Here is a 21,845-nt window from a genome sequence, read left to right as displayed (position 1 = left end):
GGTAACAGTGCTAAAGTTTATATATTGTGTATTTTGCTATTAAGATCTTTATATGAATTGGGGGCTTAAAAACCAAAATTTAATGTAACCGAAAGCCAATGAAAATCTGAATCCTTCGTGCATATTTGGTTTAATTTGACTTAATCAGAGTTTACAAGCGCTGAAAATTATATCATTATAATAAACTGATCTAAATATTATATAATTTTAAAAATGTCAAGCAGAAACTAATAAACTAGGTAAAATTTATTCATAAAAAAAAAATTGACAGCTTTAATGAACAATAAACAAAAGGCTAAAATGTCATTACAAAAGCTCACTTCTGCATAAGTCAAATTCAGAAACTGATAGAGTACTTAAATGAAATTCCAGTTCCTGAACTATATACACGACATAAACTACTACTAATAGAAGCGACGAAAGAAAAAACAGATTAAGCAATTAGATTTAGAACAACCAATTCTAAGCATCATGACCATGTATCAAATCACAACGTAACTACAGCTTCTCATGAGTTTTAACAGGAGCTTTATCCAGGTCATCAATCTCCTTTCTACTCTTTACCATGCTCCATTTCTTACTATTGAAATCTAGTTTGTCAAAGTCATCTGCAATTCCCATGTAACCATAAAGAATATTCTCCACTTTGTTTCCCTCATCTGTCTTTCCTATGTTACAGCTCTTAATACTTTCAGATTTTAGTCTCTCGTATTCAGCCCTACCGCGATTTTTGTCAGAAAGATATTTATGAAGCCTCTCTGCATCTCTCAGCCCACCAAACGTGCCCAGAAATTTCACCAATACAATACTTTGGTCTGCAGGCTTCCCTAGGCATAACTTGATTCTTCCTCTCACAAAACCTTCGCCTGAAATTTATTATAAAAAAAAAAGATTGCACAGTTTAACAAGACAACAATTAATTAGTAAATTTCAAGGAGGAATAAGAGTTTCATTTAGTATAAAATTAACACACAATTATGCTAAACATGCATATTTCAGGGGATGCTTTATGCATATAATCAAAACTAAAACATAAAACTAACTGAATAACATTTGGTTCATTATAAATTCTGTTTAAGTTGAATAATTACTATTGCATAGTATCACAACATCCAAACAGAAACTCACCTCTTAAAAATGCCTCAATTGTTTCCATGCTTACAACCTTCCAGTTTTGCGGATTGTCATCAGACATGGATATGTTATGGATGATAATAATAGGAGGCCAAAGAATCAAATCCTCTTTTTGAGCCAAAGCTTCAGCATGAGGCAAGACCTGGGGAACCCAAGTTACTGTGTCTTGAGGAACAATAGTATCCCATCCCATAAGAACACAAATTGCTTTGTGAAGACCCAAGTGCTTTGCTCTCAACCCAGCCTTATGGGACATAAAAGCATGAGTTACCAGGCGTTGAGTGTCCATGAATTCTTTTGAGGAACTGTTACCATTAAGAAAGATAAATGGGACAAATAAACATGTTAAGAGTTGTACTACATATAAATCACACTTCATCTCGAAAAAATAAAACTTACTGGTAAGTTGTACATTATGAATTTTTTTCAAGCATAAAAGAGTATAGAAAGAATTCAAGAAGACAGCAATAAACAATTTATAATGAAACCAAGGAAGAAAATGGTAAACATTAAAGTAAACTAACATATGGGGTAATATTAAAATTAATAAAAGAAGCCAATCAGAAAAAAAAAATTATAAAATAAAATAAAGAACACCCTAGAATATCATTCTCTCTAGCAGGTATCTGAAAGAGCCTCAAAATCATCGATTAATATGCATGAACATGTAACATATCACTTGGGTGCCACCATCTCCCTAAGAGTGCCTAAGCATAGGAACTTGATTTTTTCAATCATAAATTCCCTAAAACATTAAAGAAGTTATATGGACTAATGCCTACAAGAAAAATTATTATATACAATTAAATCCCAAGGTCCTATGTAAACAAGAAAAATTATTATATAATCCCAAGGTCCTATGTAAACGCCTGAAGCCTTCCTCTAAAATCTAAATCCCAAAAATCACAGTCACAGTTGTATCAGAAAAATCAATTTTCACTACCAACAGTCCACCAAGGTCTACAATTTTAACCTACTAGTGTCTCCTATCATTACTATATCATTGCAGGCGAGAACAATCCACTGTGGTTGTCAATGTTAGTTAATAATTCAAAATCATTCACCCTTCGAAGAAGTCAATCTTCACTAGTTTATCATAGCTATCTTCCTCTTTCTTCCTAAATATAATTAATATGCACTTTCATGAGCATCCAAAGGCTAAAATAATTACTTTTTAAGTATTTACATTTTAAAAAATACAACTAGACATTGGCTCCAGCAAAAGTTTTAAGTTAATTTCAAAATCATGCAACAACAGTAAATTTAAATATAACTTTCATCATCATTCAAAAGCAAAGTCACAAGTTGAGCTAGCTTGAGACTCATGTTCATCTCCAAGGCAGTTTACATGTTTATGTGTTTGATACTATTGACATGGAATTGGTGCCATCAAACTGTCCACGCATCTGTCTTAATAAAATACCACAATTATAGATACCAACATGTTTACTTCCGAAGTTTGAGAACTTAAAACATGATCCAGGAATAATTTGCACATGTACTTTGACTCCACTGTGAGTTAAATTCTATTCTAGGGGACTCCTTATTCAATATGTGAACAGAAGTACTCCATTTAATAAAAGATCACAGAAAAGAAAACAGACCTTCTGCCACATACGATGCAGTACAAACTACCATTTTTTCCGTGGTCCTGGTACCTTTTTTGCACATATAAGTTCAGATTCAACTTCTTGGAGTACATTAAGAAATTTTCATGTACCATTTGATTAAACTCTTCAGAGCCCTCAGTTGGCTCAGATTCTGCAGCATTTATCCAATCTTCAGATGATTCATCATTAGTTGCATGTTTATTCTCATCATATTCATGATATTTTTTCCAAACTTTAGGTTGCTTTTGAATTGCATTTCTCTTAGAAAAATGCTGGGACTTAAACCAGTTTGAAGAACTGGACTTTGAATGATGCTTTATATTCTGATTCGAATACTTCTGAGATTGAAATGAATGCCTTTGTACATGTCCCATAGAATTTTGAGGTAAAATCCATTCATCACACGGAAAATCATCTTCATTCTCCAACTCATATTCTTTCTTATACTTCCTATATATCTTAGGGTTAAATTCAACATTACCAGATGAATACATATCTTCTTCATCTATCCAGTCTTCACTTTCATATACATCTTGAAATTCTTCATTTGCACCCCATTTGCTTGGTTTTATTGCTCTCAAATCATGCACATCTATTTCATCATTGACATTGTATTTTCTTTTCAGAAGTCTGTCAGAATGGTCGTGAATGCCAACATTCTGTCTAGTTTCTTTCCCCCTATAGGTTTCTGAATTATGTTTAGACAAAGGTGAAGTTTGAAACCTTTCTTGCTGAAGCACCGGACCACCATCTCTTCCAGATTCATATTCTGTTCTTAAAACTGGTAATCGATTGGCCTCAGATACACCCATATGTGAAACTTGTGGCATTCTTTTCCCATTTTCAAGATGATTATATCCAGATTGCAAATAAGCTTCATCTTGCATCGATGCAATTGATGTTCTTCTTACATCATGATAATCAAGATACTTTGATCTCTGTAATGTAGGGTGGTCATGTACAATAGCCCTTCTTTGACTACCATAAGATTCTTCCGTCTTACCAGTTCTATCTAAATCTGGATGTGAAATATAAGGTTTGGAAAACTCCCTATTATCATAGTCATTTACAGCTCGCTCATAGTTCAATCGACCATGAGGAGCTATCCTTCTAGGTAAATCATCATAATATAAATGCTCATCATGTGCTGCTCTTACCTGTAATTTGTAATTAAGATAGTCCAAATGATCAGCTCTGGTAGGACTAAACTCACGTTGTTGGTGACATGTCATATTCCTTGGCCCAATTTCAGAACCTCTAGCGGTGTCTATAACTGTCCTTTGCCCATGTCCACTAAACCCTACAGGTTCCGCAAGTTTTCCACTATTCCGTGATAAATCATAAGATGCAGGTAAATAGATGTCGTCACCATGTGAGCATAGAAAATTGCCCCTTGACATTTCTATAGAGGAGCCGCCTCCATAATCCCTCATGTGAGAAGTGCCCGCAAAATCCTTTGCATAAGAGGGAGATACACTCGAATAAGAAACATCCCTAGCATGAAGAATATTTTTTTCCACCCCACCATGAGATTCTGTGGCGGGCATCTTATCCATAGGTGGTGGAGGGTCTCTATGCTGTAGTCTCTCATGCTCAAACCTCCCCACCGGGATACCCCTTGGGGGAGGCAAGTGCCCATGCCCACCAACTTCTTGGTTTCGCATTGTGACACCCATATCTGGAATAGACCTATATCTATAGTAACCTCCTACTTCGTTTTCAACGCGTATTACAAACTTCTGATCCATAATATCCTGCCGACCACCCAACCTGTCCTCAATCAAGTCCTTCTCTCTATCAAGGTAAACTCGCTTTGCATCCAAGTTTCCATCTATGCTTTTTGACAAATCGTATCTTGCTCTTAAGCCTGGTGGTGGTGGTGAACAACTTCTACGGCCAATCCCATCATCAAAGTGTGATTTTTTCCTCACTGGTTCAGCAGGAGGTGACCTTGACCGAACCCTACCGCTCCTTCTACCACCACCCCCATGCTGCCAATCATAATCCCTATCTTCAAACCCATCAGAACCCCCTTTGTTCCCACCACCACCCCTTCTTACCTCGTCAACCTTGACAGGGCTCATGTTCCTCTGCTGAACTGGATCCAGCCCGTCTCTCCGATTTCTCCGAAACGGGTCGGGTCCCGATTCAAAACGGTCCGGTGCGCCGTGCTCTTCCTGGCGCCGTCTATTATATTGCATGATTAATTGAATAAACAAAGGCAACCTCTAAACACCCTTTTGGTCGAATTAGATAACTGCCAAAGGGATCTTACCAAAGCAAGAAACCTACCGATCTGCAAACCCTAACCCTAGAAATATGCTGACAGAAGATTATTGCAGATAGAGATCAAGCAGAAATCTAAGTAGCTATTAATAAATGCGGTTAGATTTATTGCTGGGGCCAAACCTTTTTTGGGGAATCACGAAGTTGCATCGATCCATAGAGAAGATGAAGAATCATAGTAGAGTTTGAGTGGGCAATTTTGGGATTTCAATTTGCAAAAAGAAAATAGAAATTGAAGATTAGAATCGGAAATTGGATAGAGTGATGTATGGCTTCTTGCTCTGAAGCACTGAAGATGAAACTTAAGATTGATATTTTGGATTCATGGTTGTTTTTGGTGCTGATAAAATGCCTGATATAGTCTTCATCTTGAGGATTTAATTAATTAATAATGGAAAATTATTGAATAGATTCGGTGCATGACAGATTTACAAGTGGACTACATTGTCTATTGGCAAATTAACTGATTAGGTAAATATAATAAATGTATCTTTAGAATATGATGATTTTTTATCATGTAAACTTTTTTCTTAAAAAAAAAATAAGATGCTAAACTATATCTTATATATTACAGTAAAACTTATATGAGAATTTGACTTTTTGTTCGATAATTATAAAATGTCATTTATTATTTATTATTTTTATTTGTAAAAATTAACATATTTAAAATATATAATTATAATTAGTACTATTTTAAAAATAAAAAAAAAATTATATATCAATAAACTCTACAAACATTGATTAATGTACAATTTTTTTTTTACAAATAATATTATTGATAGTAAAAAGAATAGTATTATTTAATGGGATGTCACATCATAATGTATTGTATAAAACTTACATAATATATGGTAGAACGTTACTAAGTTTAAGTAAGGTCAGGAGTTCGAATCTTGTCTTGTGTATGTAGCGACGTTAAATCTTGGGACTAGCTATCCCACTCTTTGAAGTGCCTCTAACGTAGCGAGGAGATTAGTCACTGCTATTGACAGTAGGTAGTCTAGGGACAAAAAAAAAAAACATTTACTATTTATCCTTTCCAATTCAATGGAGAAGATAATATTTTAAAAAAAAGTATATAATGATATTTAAGATAAAATATATTTATAATGAGAAAATAATTTATCTATCAATGAATATACAATGTTAAGATATGGTATAATTACTTTGAAAATATAAAAATGTTAAAATATATTTTCTTTTTAAATTTAATGGAAAAATAGTATTATTAACAAAGGCAAGGAAACATATATTATAAAAATATATTTATACTGAAAAATAATTTATCCATCATAATATAAATTGTTAAAATATACTATAAGATGATTAATAATTATATAACACAGTTGACAGAAAAAAAGATATAACTATTAATTATTTTGAAATGAATATTTTATAGCTTCTTTCAAAATGAAAAAAATATATAACATGAAATTTTAAACTTGTTTTATATAAAAAAAAAAATTTAAAGTAATTTTCACTTTTCATAATTATAATTTATAAACAATTTTGTATCCTATACATCAAGTGTATAATCATATAGGTTATGAGTCTCTTTAAATACAAGTTATAAATATTTTTGAGAATTTTTTTTTTGAAAATAAAGAGTTATTTATAATTTATAATATTGTATCCAAACAAATTCTAAGTAAATAAAAATATACTTTGTATCAAGAAATAAAATCTTGTATTTAAAAAATGTTTAACATTTATTTAAAGTAATTTAAAAAATGTAATAAATTTCTTTAAATGTATGCACTAAATACATATTGTAGATTATATATATATATATATATATATATATATATATATATATATATATATATCATTAATTTTTATTAAAATATCTAATAATTTATCTTTTCACATATATTTTTTTATATTTGTAATTCAATCTAGAAATATGTATATATTATCTCAATTTTTCACTATTAAGCTAATTTTAATAGTTATCTTTTTACATATTTAATTATTATTGACCATATATGTATGTGCAGTAAAACTGGTTATTTCATAATTTTACCTACCTATTATTTTATCTAATACTCATACACGATTTCTAATTTGAATTTTACCAAATTCATTTTGTATGTTTTCTGCTTCTAAATAATATTATATGAATTACTTAAAAGCATGCAAATGGCTCATTCATATAAAGAGAAAATACTCCGAGTTACAAATGAAGCTTTAGTGTTGAGATGAAATTAAGATGAAAGATAATGTTAGACTAAACAAGTTATATTATCTTTTTTTTATATATATAATCCTTTTTTTACGCCCTTTAATATTTGAAAGAAAAATAAAACAAAATAATACTAAAGCACGTGAAAAAAAAATGATATAAGAAAAGGAGAAGGCAATAAAAATAAAAAATAAAAAATCCTTGCAAAACTTGTAAGTAATATACTTATGATGAAAGTTGTAATTGTTTCCCGAAATTCTCTTCATAACTTTTGGTAAGACACTTTATTATTTCTATATCCATTAATTTTTATTAAATTTTTGTAAGCTTCTTTCATTTTTTCCCCTTCCATTTTGGCATTAAGAAGTCCACATTTTAAGTTATTGGTTCATGATTCCTTGGAAGTCTACCACTTGTTGTTAAGTATGATACAAGAATTCTATGCTGTCATGAGAATTCTATGCTGCAATGAGAACTGTCAACAACTTGAAGATCTTGGCATGATTTTAGTGTTTCATATTTTGTACTTAACAATTGGTTGGTGAGAGAGGAAAGTTTGTTAAAGAACCAGCAAATTGACACGTAATCCTCCAAAAACAAACTTTAGGCCACTTAATAGCTTTAGCTCATGCTATCACAACAATTGGAACATTAGAACAAAAGAACTCGAAATAAAATATTTAAGAGAACATTGATACCGTATTGAGTTGGGAAGTATGGAAGCATTACTTGAAACTGTTCTTAAAATGTAGTAAGACTATTTTCAAAATCCAAACCTATTAAAATTAACTTATAACCAAACTACGTCAAGTTGGATTGGATCATGTTAACCCTGACTCTTAAGCAAAATGAAATTTTCTAGTGTACCAGAAACAATAACTGATTCAGAAAAGTTACATGGTATAGGTTTTCCAAATGTATCTTATGCATGAAGGAATGTAAGTTGGCACCCAAACACGTAGATTGCTTCCCTATTCATTATCTGACTTTGAATATAAGATTGCAACTTTGCAAGTAAGTGCCTTTTGTAAAAAGCAAAGATTCTAAAATATAAAAAACATATCCATTGACAATGACAAACAATACAAAACCACATCATAATCCATCATCAATATTAGGTGTTCATTGTGGATGCAATATCATATTATTTTCAGTTTCACTTCAAAAACTTGAGTGCCATTATCAGTGTCTCTTAAGGAAATAATATTTCTCAAATGCATCCAATTAAAGAAACAATTCTCATAATGGCAAGGAGCTCCTGGGAGTCTCTTTACTGCATTTAGAAGCCAAGAGAGAAGCAGTTGTTGAAATGGGAAGAAAGAGTATTGAAGTGAAAGCAAAACAAGGCTCTTGTTGAAATAAACACAACACAATAGTTGGAGCAAGTTGTGTTGAAGCACATGGGCCTAGTTTGTAGCAACACAGAGGAAATGCAGAAAATGAAGAACCTTGGGAGCATTGGAAGCAGTGGGAGGCTATCAACAGAAGAGTGTGAAGATGAGGAGATTTCAAAGATGGCCATTTCCACATTTCAATCTAAGGAAGAAGAGATTGAGAGGAAAAAGATGGAGGTGAGGGAGAAAGTTGAGCTTCAACTTGGTCGTGCTGAAGAAGAGACTAGGCGCTTGGCACACATTTGGGAAGTAAGTTTCATCACAAAGGACAACATTTTCTTTTTCAATGTTATAATCCGTTTGGATACAAGATTAAAAAGAGTTTTTAAGGGTTTTTCTACTTAAAAAATATCCTTATTTTTCAATAAAAAAAAAAACTCTTTTAAATTTATATCAAAACAGATTCTAAATAAAGTTATAAAACATAATAAGATAAAGTGAATGTAAAGTGATCTTCGTAGATTCTATCCCAAGATCAAACAATTCCCAAAGTAGCTTGGTGTTAAGCTGAAGTCCTTGGGCATGATCATCTTCTCTTTTTTTTTGTACAATGTAGACCTTTGTGTTATTTCTCAGAGTTCATATATAATTTGGTTCCTGAAAGTGACATCTTGTATTATCTTTAGTCCCTGAAAGTGTTAGTATATACAATTTGTTCCTTAAATGTGTTAACTTATAGTCTTAGAGGCAATTTAATTCTCAAAAGTGTGAATATATATGACCTCTGAATGTATTAATTTTTTTCACATTATGATTATATATTTGTGATGAAAGGACTATAATGTGAATAAGTTAACACATGTGAAAACTAAATTGTACAAATAAACACTTATAGGGACCAAAAATAAATAGAATCTCACTTTCCGGATCAAATTGTATATTATTACTATTACCATGCTGTTGTTGTATGCAGAATGCAGATAGCTTCAGTTCTTTAAGTTAAATTCTAACATCAGTTATGCTAACCATCTATGTAATGTGTTGTTTTTGTCATAAACTATACTAGGAGCTTGAAGTGCTGGACGATCCAATGAGGAAGGAAGTTGCAATGGTACGCAAGAAGATTGACTTGGCTAACAGAGATTTAAAGCCACTGGGACTTAACTACCAGAAAAAGGTATAATACTTTTGCCCACTAATTAAAGGCACAAGGTACACACAGAAATTATTACATGATATGATCTGAACCATCATAATGAAAACTAACCTTTGATAGTTTTTATAGGAGAAAGAGTATAAAGAAGCTTTGGAAGCTTTCAACGAAAAGAACAAAGAGAAGGCTCATCTAGTAGCCACTCTAGTTGAGGTATAGCACTTAACAGTTATCAGTTCGATTTCCATGTCTTGTTATCGTTTTTAACTGTCTTGGTAACAATGTATATTCTCTTTTCATGTTTGCAATTTTATTAATAGATGCTTACTGAGAGTGAGAGACTGAGGATGAAGAAACTGGAAGAGCTATGCAAGACCATAGAGTCTATGTCGCTCAAACCATAACCTCTGTGTGTGATGTGCTTATTACTAGCTTGGTTTATTCAATTTTCAGTGGCTTGGGTTTAAATGTACTTACATTCTTATTATTCAAAATGCCTTGTTGACGGAACCATAAGAATAAAAAAAAAAATCACATTGGATTAATTGAAAACAAAGAATCGATGCAGAGCCAGACATTGCTAGTTTACGTTTAGTCTAAATTATTCGTCGAAATTTAAAGTCAATATGTTATGCACATGAATCTACAAATGCTCGGGCGAAATTATTATGTAAGATTATAATTTAATTGATAGGGAAAAAAAAGTTTTGGTGTTAATGTTCAAATGTGCTTAGTTATTTACATTATAATCTTGACAAAAAGCAAAGTATTGCTCTTTGATGATCCACAAAATTTTAATATTATGATAAAAACTAGTAGTTTATTTAAAACTGACTCGCTATTTACAACTATTTTTTCATCTTATCTCCAACATTCGATTAACTTCATTTTTTTTGGGGTAATTTTAATATTTTTTTTAGATAATTCAAGCCAAATAAATTGTCTTGGAAACACATTTCACCTAATACATTCAAATATAAAACTCATCTCATATAATCAATTATACCTATATTGTTAATTATGAAAACAATCAATTTTTCATAACTAATGTAAACACACCGAAGTGAAAAGTATAAAATTTATCCCAAAAAAATCCCATTAATCGTTCGATCGTCCTGCACAAGATGAAGGAGCACCTATGTTCCCATTAATCAACATTACCAAGACTATAATAACTCAGATGAAGGAACAAGTATAATATTTATCCAAAAAATATTCCCATTAATCGCTAATGAACCTAGATTTAAGATTATGTTCATATGTCACATTAATTTTAAAGAACATTTTTTATAGCAAAAAATTATAATAGACGAGATATTTTAACACCTGTACAAAAAATTAATATATTATGTATTCTCAAAACAAATTTGAAAGTAAATATATTATAATGTTCAGTTAGCTAACATAATAGAGACTGAATGTACTAATCAATGAAAAAAAAAATATTGAAATTTTGAAAATAGAAAAGCTACATCTCAGGATATTAAACAAGGTCGATGTACAGTGAATCATGTAATATTTGGGAACCATGCTTAGCGTTTCTTATAAAGTAGAAACTATTTCACTATGGAATTCTTTTCTTTTTGGGTGGTGGGGGGATCATTTTCATCAAACATGGATTCATATAGGTAGCTGTTTGTACTCTGCCAAAAGTTTTGGAATATCATCTATCCGCAACTGCAATAGGATTAACGAGAGACAATGAGAGAACATTAAAGAGTGTTGTAATTAAACATGAAAAAGGAATGAGATGAATGATATAAATGGAGCACAAAGATAACTTCTGTATTCCATTTAATTTACTGATAAAATGATGAAGCCATTTTTCCTAATCTCAAGATAAAGTGGAAGCAATGGCAATTGCGTCACCAGATTAACTAATTAATTAAATTTGCATAACAAGAGTGTATCATTTGAAAACTATTATCTATCTCATATCTACCTACCTCTTGGAATTTTCTTGTAATAACTAAACATTATGAATATGTATTGTAAGAGCCAAAAATCTTACATCCATTGAGGGATAATACATGCCATGCAGCATATGATCATTAGATAATGGTATTGTTTAAAACAAAAAAGCTGAATCTAAAACAAGATTCCAATTTAGGTCAGAACTCACAAAAGCATCAACCGTACATATAAAATCAAATGAACATATGTTGCGCAGATATACCCCCAACAGAAAACAATCATAGCATCATCAAGTTAATTTTCCCAGAACAGGCACAACCAATATTTTATAATAAGGCACAGAGTGATAACATCTACACATAAATTGGTGTGCTCAAGGTCAAATGAATGCATGATTTTTTTATGTGCCTGATGGCATCAGAACTGTAGTATTTGAACTGTAACAACATATCTAGTACCAGTGCTCTGGAATTACTGGATGGATAGTTAGTATTTCTTTATTTACACTTCTTATAACTACCAGTGCTCTGTTTCATGAATTGCTTGTGTATAGGAATGACAAGTTCTCAAAAACAAAGTGCTAACTGCTTGTGTTAAGATGCACAAGTGGCTTCTTTGCCCACAGCTAACAACTAACAAGCCCTTCCTGCATCTATGGACCATAAATGCATTGGATCTTTCCTTAGGAAAAAGTGCACCTTCAACTATATAAAATTTGGGCCAAAAAGTAGTCACATAAATTATGCGAGTGATACCACAATATGATCTCCATACTCTGCGTTTTAATTTTTATTCTGACTCTATTTGTTGCCAGTATTTGCATGTGTAATAGATAAAATGCATTTAGGTTTCAATTAATAAACAGATAGTCTAGTTTCAATATTTTCAATTACACTCCCTCTGTTTTACCGACCCCATAACCAGTTAGCTACTACATCTACATGGACAAGTCGATTAGTAATTTCCAGGTGCAATTGATTTTAGGGAAAAAGATCCCCTCTTTGCATATCTCACAAGAAAAGGAAATGCATATAATAGAATGAGTTTATAGTAATTTGCTGGCTGTAAAGAATGTAATCAATCACAAACTTCAACCAAATTTAAATAAATTCTCTGCAACAATGGAAACCAAGAATGCAATACCAGACAACCTAATGTGCCTTTAGTTTTAATTTTCACCAAGTTGTAGCAATGGCATATAGTTTTGATAATATTTTCATAGGTACTCAGAAATTATCACTTTTACCAAATTATTTATATAGCATATCCAAGAAGAATATCTTTGATTTTAATATCAACTATATCCAAGGAGAATATCAAAACTATATGTCGGAATATCTTTTTTAAATGAAAAGGCATATGCAATGAGGGGAAAAAAAAACACAGACAAAAGTGAATATCCATTTAACCACAAAAGTATACCTGAGTAGCATTTTTGACATGATAAAACTGATGCATCACTTGTTCATCAAATCCAGGTTGCTGGGCAGATGTCCTCCTTTCTCTAATGAAGTTAGAAAAACAAGCAACATAAACCAAACTATTCACCAGTCAAGTTCATAAAGAAAACAATTATCCATAAATTAAAAAATATACATATGAAGCTTCTTCGGTCTAATAAAAATTCCTTTTCTATAAAAAAAATGTTTACCCTTAATTTCTTTCAAATCCCTCCAATTTAAAATAAATAAATAAAATGTTCGATCTTCTATAATTAATTGACATCTACCACAAGGTTCTAAACCTTCTGCTAAGATCTCCAAGTTCCACTCTCTTCAAAGATTCGCTCAAGAAAGCTAACAAAGATTGCCAAATTCCAGTGGATCTACAAATTTTAGAAAATGCTACCTAGCAACTTTGATGCAAACATATCAGGTACCAGATTAGGCCAGAAGGAAGGTGACATTAGATTGTGTGATTAACTGCATACTAGTACCCAAAATAAAAATAGTAACAAATGCATGCTTGCAAAACTAAAAGCCACAGCCACCCAAAACTTTGCTGAAATAGGAGGCTCGTCAAGTTTAGCAATTAAGAACAAACTTTAAAAGTGTTGTAAATACTATAGGGGAAAGCATAGAAAGAATTACTCCCTCCAATTCTGAATAAAAGCAACAAAAAACATGTTTGTTGGTCTCAGATATAAGCAAATCTCAACTAAATTTACTCTATTTTATGCTTCATTTAATTGAGATTGTATTTCCAATGATCCATTTTATTCTTAATATCAAGTTTCAAGAAAGGGTAATTTAGGAAATTGGGTTATTTTTTAAATGGAATTAGTGCAATTAAATGATATTAACAAACTTGCTTAGTTAGCATGAATTATTTGTTTTTTGCTTATATTCAGAACCAGAAAAAGTATATAAAAGTATAGTTCTTACAGATAGTGCCTGTATATTAGACGTTGGTAATCCCGAAGCAATGGTCCAAGCTCTTTGAGTTTAACCATATTTGATTCAGACTTTCTCCAATGCTCACGAAGTGCTTCAATTGCCTTCTTATTGGGAATTGAAAAGTATTTCAATTAAAATTACTATGATATGGACATATAGAAAAGTTTCAGGCAAGTAAAGGAATCTTACTGGTGAATTTGTAGAAACATTTTCACCTGCTAATCTTGATGCTAATTCAAGAAGCTCTTTATCTTCCAACTCGTTTACAATTTGAAGTTTAGAATTGGATGCTGAAACTGATATTTGCAGTCGTCTTTGAAATTCAGAGAAAGGAAATTTCTCTGTTTGGTTTTCCTGACAAAGGTATCAGCTCAGCAGTAAATTAATGTAAGACATGAAGATAAATCTATTAAATAAAGGAAAGATAGTACAGTGTGTTCAAATTGTACTTAGAATTAATATATGAAATTCAAGGTTGTCAAGGAAGCATAAAAGTACAGAGGTATGATGTTGGGCTAAGCATCAAAGTACAACTTTTTCTTTTTGGATAGCAAATGAGGACACAACTTGGAGAGGGAATAGGAAAAGGTTGACTAAGAGTGAATATTGAGAATCTGGGTACCAAACTCAATATCAGATGCCACTGCACTACAAGACATTGTCAAAAGAAAGACTTGGAAAATGATTAAAAGGTGAAGTGATGAACATTATAATATGCTATAAAATAGAAGATCACAACCAAAATAAATAAGCCATAAAAAAATAATAACTCATAACAAAAAGACAAGCAGCTTAGGTTAGGCAACCCTTGGTGGCTTGGTCCTTAATACCATATTACCATTACAACAAGACAAATCAATCCAAGAGTGCATCCACTGAGTCATCATCAGATTCAATTCCACAACTGTCAACACTTGATTTCCAGCCATTTTCAACTCCATTTGATTTCATCCAAATTAAGCTCTACAATTATCTGAAATTAGCCTTTTGATGATGACTTTGTATAACATTAGCCTTTGTGGTTTGGCTCCTAGTATTATTTTCACTTGTTTTTCCAATGCTAGCTGCCCTTGCCACTACCCCAGTGTACCCTTCATTGTCATCATCAAAGACCCAAATCTAATTATGAAATTATTTTGTTAGCATTACTGTTTCATTACTTACAATATCACAGTTAACAAATTAGATAGGCTGCAGTTTATTTTGTTTAGTACATCTATTAATACTTAAAATTGGACGCAGCATATATTATAATAAAGCACTAGAGGTGAGTGCCTCTTTAACTGACAAAGGGGTGCCAAAAGCACTAAAGGCATGCAACTCCTTTGAACGACAGCACCTCTTCTTGAGAGAGGCACTTATCCATTTTTGACATATGGTGCTCTTTCAATAAAAGTTTGGTGTATTTGGTTGAAAAAATTATTCCATGATCTGTTAGCATTAATGTTCTCCTCCATAAACATATGGTGCTCTTTCAATAAAAGTTTGGTGTATCTGGTTGAAAAATTATTCCATGATCTGTTAGCAACTTAGCATTAATGTACTCCATAATTTTTGCTGGATATGATTGTCTTCTTAGCCTCATTATGGGTTCCTGCTCATGGATTTTTAAGGGTGTTTCTATATCATATTTGGGAAGGACTGGGTTGCTCTTTTGAGTTGATGCGTTTTCTGGTTTCTTTCATCTACTTTTCATTGTAGCTTTAGGAAAACTCCTGATTCTACAAATCTAATCTATCCTCAATGATTTGTTATTTAATCAAAATCAAAATAAGAAAAGATTGTGATTAGCAAAACTATGTAACATGAATAAATTATAACCACATTATAGATTAAAACAAAAGATAAGAAATAGAAAGTGTTGATACTTGGGCACAGAAGCAGAATTAAGCATTTAGCAACAAAGTAGCAAAATTAAGCATTTAGAAATAGAAAGCATTAAGTGACTACTGAATGTTGACTATAACAATACTCCATTATATTTCAACAGAAATACTTAATACTATATCTACTAATTTTCTTATTTAACCTAAATTTTGAATATTCCCTTCAAATTAAAAGAAATATTAGGAAGAAACAAAAGCACCAAGGAGATAAGACATACTGTTTTCCATATTAAATACAGGTGTCAAAAATAAAGAGATTAAGCCAAATATGGGATGGGTCATAATAAAAGATATGGGTGCTGTAATAACGAGATTAGCCATACCTTGAATTGAGGTTGAAAATCATCATTAAGAGAAGCAACATTCTTACTTTCAGGAATATTTCTGGGTGGAGATGCAGTTAATCTATTTGCAATTGGGTCCTCTGTGAAACATGCAAAAAAAGCGAGAGAAATTTAGGGACGCATTTTTAGCATCTGAATTGTTTTCTTTTTACACTTTCCATATAAGCTTGAAAGGTTTCTCCTTACTGAATATTCCTCAATAAAAAAAGTATTTCTTGAAGGAGTATTCTTGATTTAGTATTTAAATTACAGTACAAGACAAAATAGAAAGTATAAAGAATAGAATATTCCTTCCATTCAACTCAAAAACAATACTCCAAGAAAGCATACTCGTACAGAAGATGCAGCAAATCATACACGCACCAAGTAGGAGAGAACAAAATTTTTCATGCAGCAAAACATTACTGTTTGACAGAGAATCTTGTCAGAGAAGAAGTCATTGGCATTGCCAAACAAAAAACAGTTAATTACCCTTATTAGCACAATTTTTCAGAGAAAATACCCAAGAGTTGGAAAAGGAGAATTTAACAACAATAGCTTTGCAGACCATGAAAGAACAATGAATACCTTGAGGGACTAACCACCATGGATCACCATAAGTTGATTTCCCATCAAAACCCCCAATAAGCAAATACCGTGAACCAATAAGTGACATAGAATGGTATGCTCTAGCAGGAGGCGGTTCATTGCCTATGGCGAGCCGTTTCCAATGTGCTGAAACTGTATACAACAAAAGAACAAAAAGAATAAATAACGCAACCCAACAAGTAACTGAATGTAGTATTGCCATATTTGCCACTTTTTCCAGTAAAAACTTTGATCTTTTGCATAACTTTGTCATAAAATAATTTTTTATCATCGGAATTACAATGATAGTACCAAAGTTCAAACCTAAGACCATTTACATACTATTCAAACCCCCTCACCACTAAGCTGACCCTTGTGGTTATTGACTGTCATAATTTAAATAAAAAAGAAAGCTACCATATACAATTTGTCTCGAAAATCATGCATCTGAATATCATACTTTACAGACTAGCCTCTTCAGCAAAAATTAAAGCAACGTGTAACACACACTAAATTTTCATTCAAGGACGCAGTTGTGCATCATTAGCTTATTGCTTCTATCTAAAATATGGTAAACTAATCCAAAAGCTCAAAATGAAAACTACTCTTCTTGAACCTTAAAATGAAATCTTCCATGGATTATCATTATGGTTCCAAAGAGCAATAAAGGATAATTTTGCTGCTCCCCAACTCATGAAGCTCATATCATAGGGAAAAATGTAATTTGTACGAGAATTTTAAGCTAACAGAAAACAAAAAAAAAATGAAAATAAGGGGAAAATCTCTCACAAATTCAGGGATGCTAAAGTAATGAGAAGAAAGCCAAATATTTGTTATTTGATAAATTTTAATTTTAATGTTTACAAATTAATCTTTAAAAATATTACAAATAAAATAAAAACAACAAAACTGCAGCTAATGAACCTCTTTGGATACTACAGGTTAACTTCATAAAACCAGAATCTCTTATTTCCATCCACAGAAAAAGAAAAATAGCAAAAGACTCATCATGCATGATGCAACTATCATACATCACCAATTTTTCTCCCTCAAAACATTTAGCAAAATCCCAGACTATATTCTGTACGTGAGAATGTATGTGCAAGGATGCCAGAGACTATTAACAAGTAGGCTTTAATTAGAATAGATTAACAAAGACATAGCAGTTATAATGGTTCCGAATATAACAACTGTAATAGATACATAGGTATGGTGAAAGTTCTCACCTCTGTCTAATACAATGCAATCATTATGATAGATATCATAACGACTCAACCATCCACCAGTCCCATGTCCTCCAAACATCAACAACTGTAAAATCCCCTCCAAAAGAAATAAATAAATAACAGGATTTCAGGCTAAAGTGGTAAATTTATACAATCCGTATTTGACACTAAAAAGCTAAAAGAAATCTACAAAAATAGCAAAATTAGAAAGAGAAGGATTTTGCAAATGAGATTACATAGTGTCCTCCAGATGTAACTGTATGGCCACATCGTGGAGAAGGTGCTTGACCTGGAAGCTTTAATTGAGTCCACCCAGGTGCTTCATTCTCTTCTCTCCACAACAAATACAAACTATAAGTGAATAACCCAGTTTAATATGAAGCTACCAAGATACAAATATTTCTTACATTAAGAAATTGTATTAAAGAGGAGAGAAACTAGACAAAACATAAGACTTTCTCAAAAGAAAATAAAAGGAGACAAAGAACCAAAAAGGATTGAACATGTTTCAATTCCATCTAATCACTTTGCATGTCAAAAATGTAAAATCCCTTGAAACAATAGGCACTGATATTAAGACTAATGATAGCCTATAGGTTGCAACTGAAAACATTACAAAATGGGGGCCTCTTGTGGTGCCCATTCATTAGTTTCCTTTCATAATACTTGTTCAATTCATAATCCTCACCCATTTATGCTTTTTAAACCATCTCTGTCTATCTTCCTTGCATTTTTCTGTCACCTCTATGTCCTCCATCTCTATTTATCTTGAGCATTGGCACATGCTATGTTGAATGAAATGGCAATGTTAGGTGGTCTTTCTACCAATAACCGCGCGTGAGAGCGCGTGAGACGGCGACTGACGGTGGCTCGCGACGGGGAGGCCGATCGGCGACCTCTGAGTGTGCAGGCGGTGTCAACTCCGGCAACCACGGACAAAACTCGAAAACCCTAGAAACCCTAGATGTTGGCTGCTGGATTAGGGTTCCTGGACCAGATTGCTCTGGTACCAACTTGAATATGAATAATTTCTTATTATTGAATCTGAATGAGTACAATAAAATAAATAGGCATAAAATATAATCAATCCCTAAAGTTTAGGGATTTAGATAAAACTGACTAAGGAAACTAAATTAGAACTTAGGAGAAGATAAACTAGTATATCTAAACAGAATTATCTTAACATATACAATAGCCTTTGTTGTATAATTGAGACACGTGGAATTCATCACATGTCTCTTTCTCTCTTTCTTAACAGAAATGAAAAAAGTGAGATGGTGCCATGCCAACAGCAAAAGCAAAATATTGAGTGAAACTAATAGTGTAAGAAGTTTCATACTGACAACAGATCAAATTTAAACTACAATAAAATAAATAAATCTCACAAGGAAGGTTTAGCACCTGGCATGAAGCAAAGGAATAAGACATGACAACAACACTTGCAGCTGACAACAAAGTAAATATTTGCATATAAACATGGTAAAAACTACATACCTTCTTCAATGAGGCCCTTCAATGCCCATAAATCACCCATAATTGGTCCTCCTCCTCCTGTTAAAGTCAGGCTATATCACTCATTTGAGTCATTTCAGCTAATAAATACTTCTGAAATTGACATTACAGCAATTAATATATATGCCCCCTCAATTCACAGAAGTTATTCATTTACATTTAAGTTGGAGAAATCAAAGTCCAGAAGAAAAATTGCAGATTCAGAAGTTAAGTTTAACATGTGTGTCAGTGAAAGAGGTTTATGATGTTTAGCAGAGTGCAATAGCAGTGTATCTTTGAATATAGAAAAAATTAACTAACACTTCAACAATTTGAATTTTATTCAATCTCGTTTAAGGGAATTGTGTATCTTCATAACTTCATGACCATCATGCTAATCTGAAACGTTACCAATCTTGCCCTTAAATTCAAACCCAAAAAAGAAGAGCCAAATCTTGCTCCCAAACTATTATATTAAAATTACTTGCTTAAAACTCAAATAAAGGTGAAAGTGATGAAATGCACCAAATGGCATTTGAACATTGTTTGAGAAATTAAGACATACTCTTTTAACACTGGAATTCACAAAGTATAAATAGAACCAAGTGAGGAACAAAATAAATAATTATGTGATAAATTACTCTTGACACATATGGACCAGTAACAATTGAGTGTATTCTCTCTATTTGGATAAAAGGACTGACATAAACTAATAAAAAGATCAACATCCAAGCAAATCAATTCTTAAATGAGGAGAACTGTCACTTCACCTCTTCCACCGTAAACAAGCAACCGTTTTTCAACCATTGTAGCAGTATGCCCGCATCTAGGGTGCGGCAATGTTCCAGAAACTGAGAGCTCCGTCCACTCGAGGGATACTATGAGAGGAAGAAGACGATGTTATAAACTTATAATATATTTCAAGTGCATAACCAGGCAATTACATTGTAGATATAAAATTTAGTCTTAGAGAAACATACTCGTGTCCAAGACATAAACATCAGATAACCACTTCTTTCCATCCCATCCACCATACCTGCATCACACAGAATCCACCTCATTATATGTTTCAATTTACTCTTACTCCAGCCAATCAGCATAAAAGGAAGCCAAATCAAACACTATGGATCTCACATAACAATTTTCCGATTTCCAACAGCTGAAGCTGCAGCAAAATCTCGTGGCGACGGCAAGTCACCAAACCCAGTCAGTTCAGACCATTGCCATATATCTGGAACAGCATCATTCATTCCAAGATCCAGCAAGCCAAAATAGCATCAGTCCCAAACATGTCAGAAAGTTCTCACAGAACATGAACTCAGCAAAGACTATACAAAATGGCATACATACCTGTATCCAAAACCCAAAAGTCCCCCAACCTGGAAAATTCAAACACCACGAAATGTAACATACATTATAGTTATGAAAGAAACAAAACACCAAGATGCAGCACAAACCTTTGACCCCCAAAACGACCACCAAAAATGAACATGTGACAATCAATGGCAACGGCAACATGGAAAGCCCGAGGGCTGGGACCCACATGCCCATCTGAGCCACTTCCGGTGCACTCAGGCTGAAACCATAGCTTGGCCTCTAAAATATGTTAAAGGAATAAGACGTTCAATTTTGAGTAAATAACATACACAAATAGTGTAAATAGTGTGTTTACACTGATCTAATCACAAACTAAAATGAAATATAGCATACAATAAATATAAGTCAAAGGCATATCAACAACAATTTCTGAATAGTTGGGAGTCTAAAATTTTTAACACTAAAAATCGAAGTCTTAAAACAATAAAAACACGAAAAGGGGTTCAATTACCGATATCATATACAGCGATGTCGCTGAGAAACTTCTTGTCGACAAGGCCTCCGAACACGACAACCTTGGATTTGCCGATGTTAACAGCGGAGTGACCACTGAAATTGATACAAAGTGAGATTATGAAAAGGAAGTGAATAAGACAGATGATGAATTGTTACCTGCGACGTTGGGGAGGGGTTCCGGCGAAATCAGAAGAGTTAGCTCGAACCCAGTAATGCATTTTTGTTTTGTTTCGTTTCTAAGTTCTTCGATTCAAATGAAAGCAACAATACAAATGAGGATCAATCCAACCCTGCTTCTACCAATTCACAAATTTATTCTTAACCCTGAGCGTGAAGTGAAGTTATTAATAAATCAGCTTAATTCTATTGTTCTGTCATTTTACGCGGTGAACCAATTCAGCGATATGGTTACTTTGTAATGGAACTGTAAAAATACTTAACAAATTATATTAGAGAAATATTTTTATTTCTTAAAATATTGAAATAAAT

At 32.5% G+C, this 21,845-nt stretch overlaps 3 protein-coding genes across 8 annotated transcripts; 1 reads left to right on the top strand and 2 right to left on the bottom strand.

Annotated features, from left to right (window-relative positions):
* Window positions 1-253: 253 nt before the first annotated feature.
* Window positions 254-5,380, bottom strand: LOC109791518 (uncharacterized). Of its 2 annotated transcripts, XM_083059970.1 has the most exons (4): window positions 5,154-5,380; window positions 2,739-5,055; window positions 1,129-1,439; window positions 254-866 (listed from the first exon to the last, which is right to left on the bottom strand). In XM_083059970.1, the coding sequence occupies exons 2-4, from the start codon at window positions 4,943-4,945 to the stop codon at window positions 499-501; spliced, it is 2,886 nt and encodes a 961-aa protein (XP_082916096.1). In that variant the 5' UTR covers window positions 4,946-5,055; window positions 5,154-5,380; the 3' UTR covers window positions 254-498. The 2 variants fall into 2 exon arrangements, with proteins under 2 accessions (XP_082916096.1, XP_020206413.2); XM_020350824.3 differs by having other exon boundaries at window positions 2,739-5,380.
* Window positions 5,381-8,358: 2,978 nt separating this feature from the next.
* Window positions 8,359-10,287, top strand: LOC109791523 (uncharacterized). The gene is made up of 4 exons (XM_020350831.3): window positions 8,359-8,855; window positions 9,613-9,723; window positions 9,832-9,912; window positions 10,020-10,287. The coding sequence occupies exons 1-4, from the start codon at window positions 8,613-8,615 to the stop codon at window positions 10,101-10,103; spliced, it is 519 nt and encodes a 172-aa protein (XP_020206420.1). The 5' UTR covers window positions 8,359-8,612; the 3' UTR covers window positions 10,104-10,287.
* A 729-nt stretch (window positions 10,288-11,016) lies between these two features.
* Window positions 11,017-21,771, bottom strand: LOC109791520 (Galactose oxidase/kelch repeat superfamily protein). Of its 5 annotated transcripts, none has more exons than XM_020350826.3 (16): window positions 21,513-21,761; window positions 21,352-21,449; window positions 20,981-21,119; window positions 20,874-20,902; window positions 20,658-20,754; window positions 20,504-20,559; window positions 20,294-20,401; window positions 19,527-19,583; window positions 18,269-18,360; window positions 18,033-18,117; window positions 16,807-16,959; window positions 16,219-16,319; window positions 14,199-14,363; window positions 13,998-14,113; window positions 13,036-13,117; window positions 11,017-11,376 (listed from the first exon to the last, which is right to left on the bottom strand). In XM_020350826.3, exons 1-16 carry the CDS (start codon window positions 21,572-21,574, stop codon window positions 11,320-11,322), a joined length of 1,497 nt encoding a protein of 498 aa, XP_020206415.1. In that variant the 5' UTR covers window positions 21,575-21,761; the 3' UTR covers window positions 11,017-11,319. The 5 variants fall into 5 exon arrangements, 4 of the variants coding, with proteins under 4 accessions (XP_020206415.1, XP_020206416.1, XP_029125729.1 ...); XM_020350827.3 differs by having other exon boundaries at window positions 13,998-14,110; window positions 21,513-21,757; XR_003803299.2 differs by lacking the exon at window positions 11,017-11,376 and having other exon boundaries at window positions 13,084-13,117; window positions 13,998-14,110; window positions 14,225-14,363; window positions 21,513-21,764.
* Between the last annotated feature and the right edge of the window lie 74 nt (window positions 21,772-21,845).

This window comes from Cajanus cajan, chromosome 7 (assembly GCF_000230855.2).
Source record: "Cajanus cajan strain Asha chromosome 7, NIPB_CcT2T_4, whole genome shotgun sequence".
In the NCBI taxonomy this organism is placed as follows: Eukaryota; Viridiplantae; Streptophyta; class Magnoliopsida; order Fabales; family Fabaceae; genus Cajanus; species Cajanus cajan.
The sequence above is the reverse complement of the archived record's forward strand: the minus strand, read 5'-3'. Positions and strand labels throughout refer to the sequence as shown.

Coding starts and splice junctions, on each gene's coding strand:
- LOC109791523 (XM_020350831.3), top strand. CDS start 8,613: ATGGGCCTAGTTTGTAGCAACACAGAGGAAATGCAGAAAATGAAGAAC. Junction 9,724..9,831: donor GACTTAACTACCAGAAAAAG/GTATAATACTTT, acceptor TAGTTTTTATAG/GAGAAAGAGTATAAAGAAGC. Junction 9,913..10,019: donor TAGTAGCCACTCTAGTTGAG/GTATAGCACTTA, acceptor TTTTATTAATAG/ATGCTTACTGAGAGTGAGAG.
- LOC109791520 (XM_020350826.3), bottom strand. CDS start 21,574: ATGCATTACTGGGTTCGAGCTAACTCTTCTGATTTCGCCGGAACCCCT. Junction 20,755..20,873: donor CTTTTGGGTTTTGGATACAG/GTATGTATGCCA, acceptor ATGCTGTTCCAG/ATATATGGCAATGGTCTGAA. Junction 18,361..19,526: donor GAAGGGCCTCATTGAAGAAG/GTATGTAGTTTT, acceptor TGTGGAGAGAAG/AGAATGAAGCACCTGGGTGG.
- LOC109791518 (XM_020350824.3), bottom strand. CDS start 4,945: ATGCAATATAATAGACGGCGCCAGGAAGAGCACGGCGCACCGGACCGT. Junction 1,440..2,738: donor TGCATCGTATGTGGCAGAAG/GTCTGTTTTCTT, acceptor TAATGGTAACAG/TTCCTCAAAAGAATTCATGG. Junction 867..1,128: donor AATTGAGGCATTTTTAAGAG/GTGAGTTTCTGT, acceptor AATAAATTTCAG/GCGAAGGTTTTGTGAGAGGA.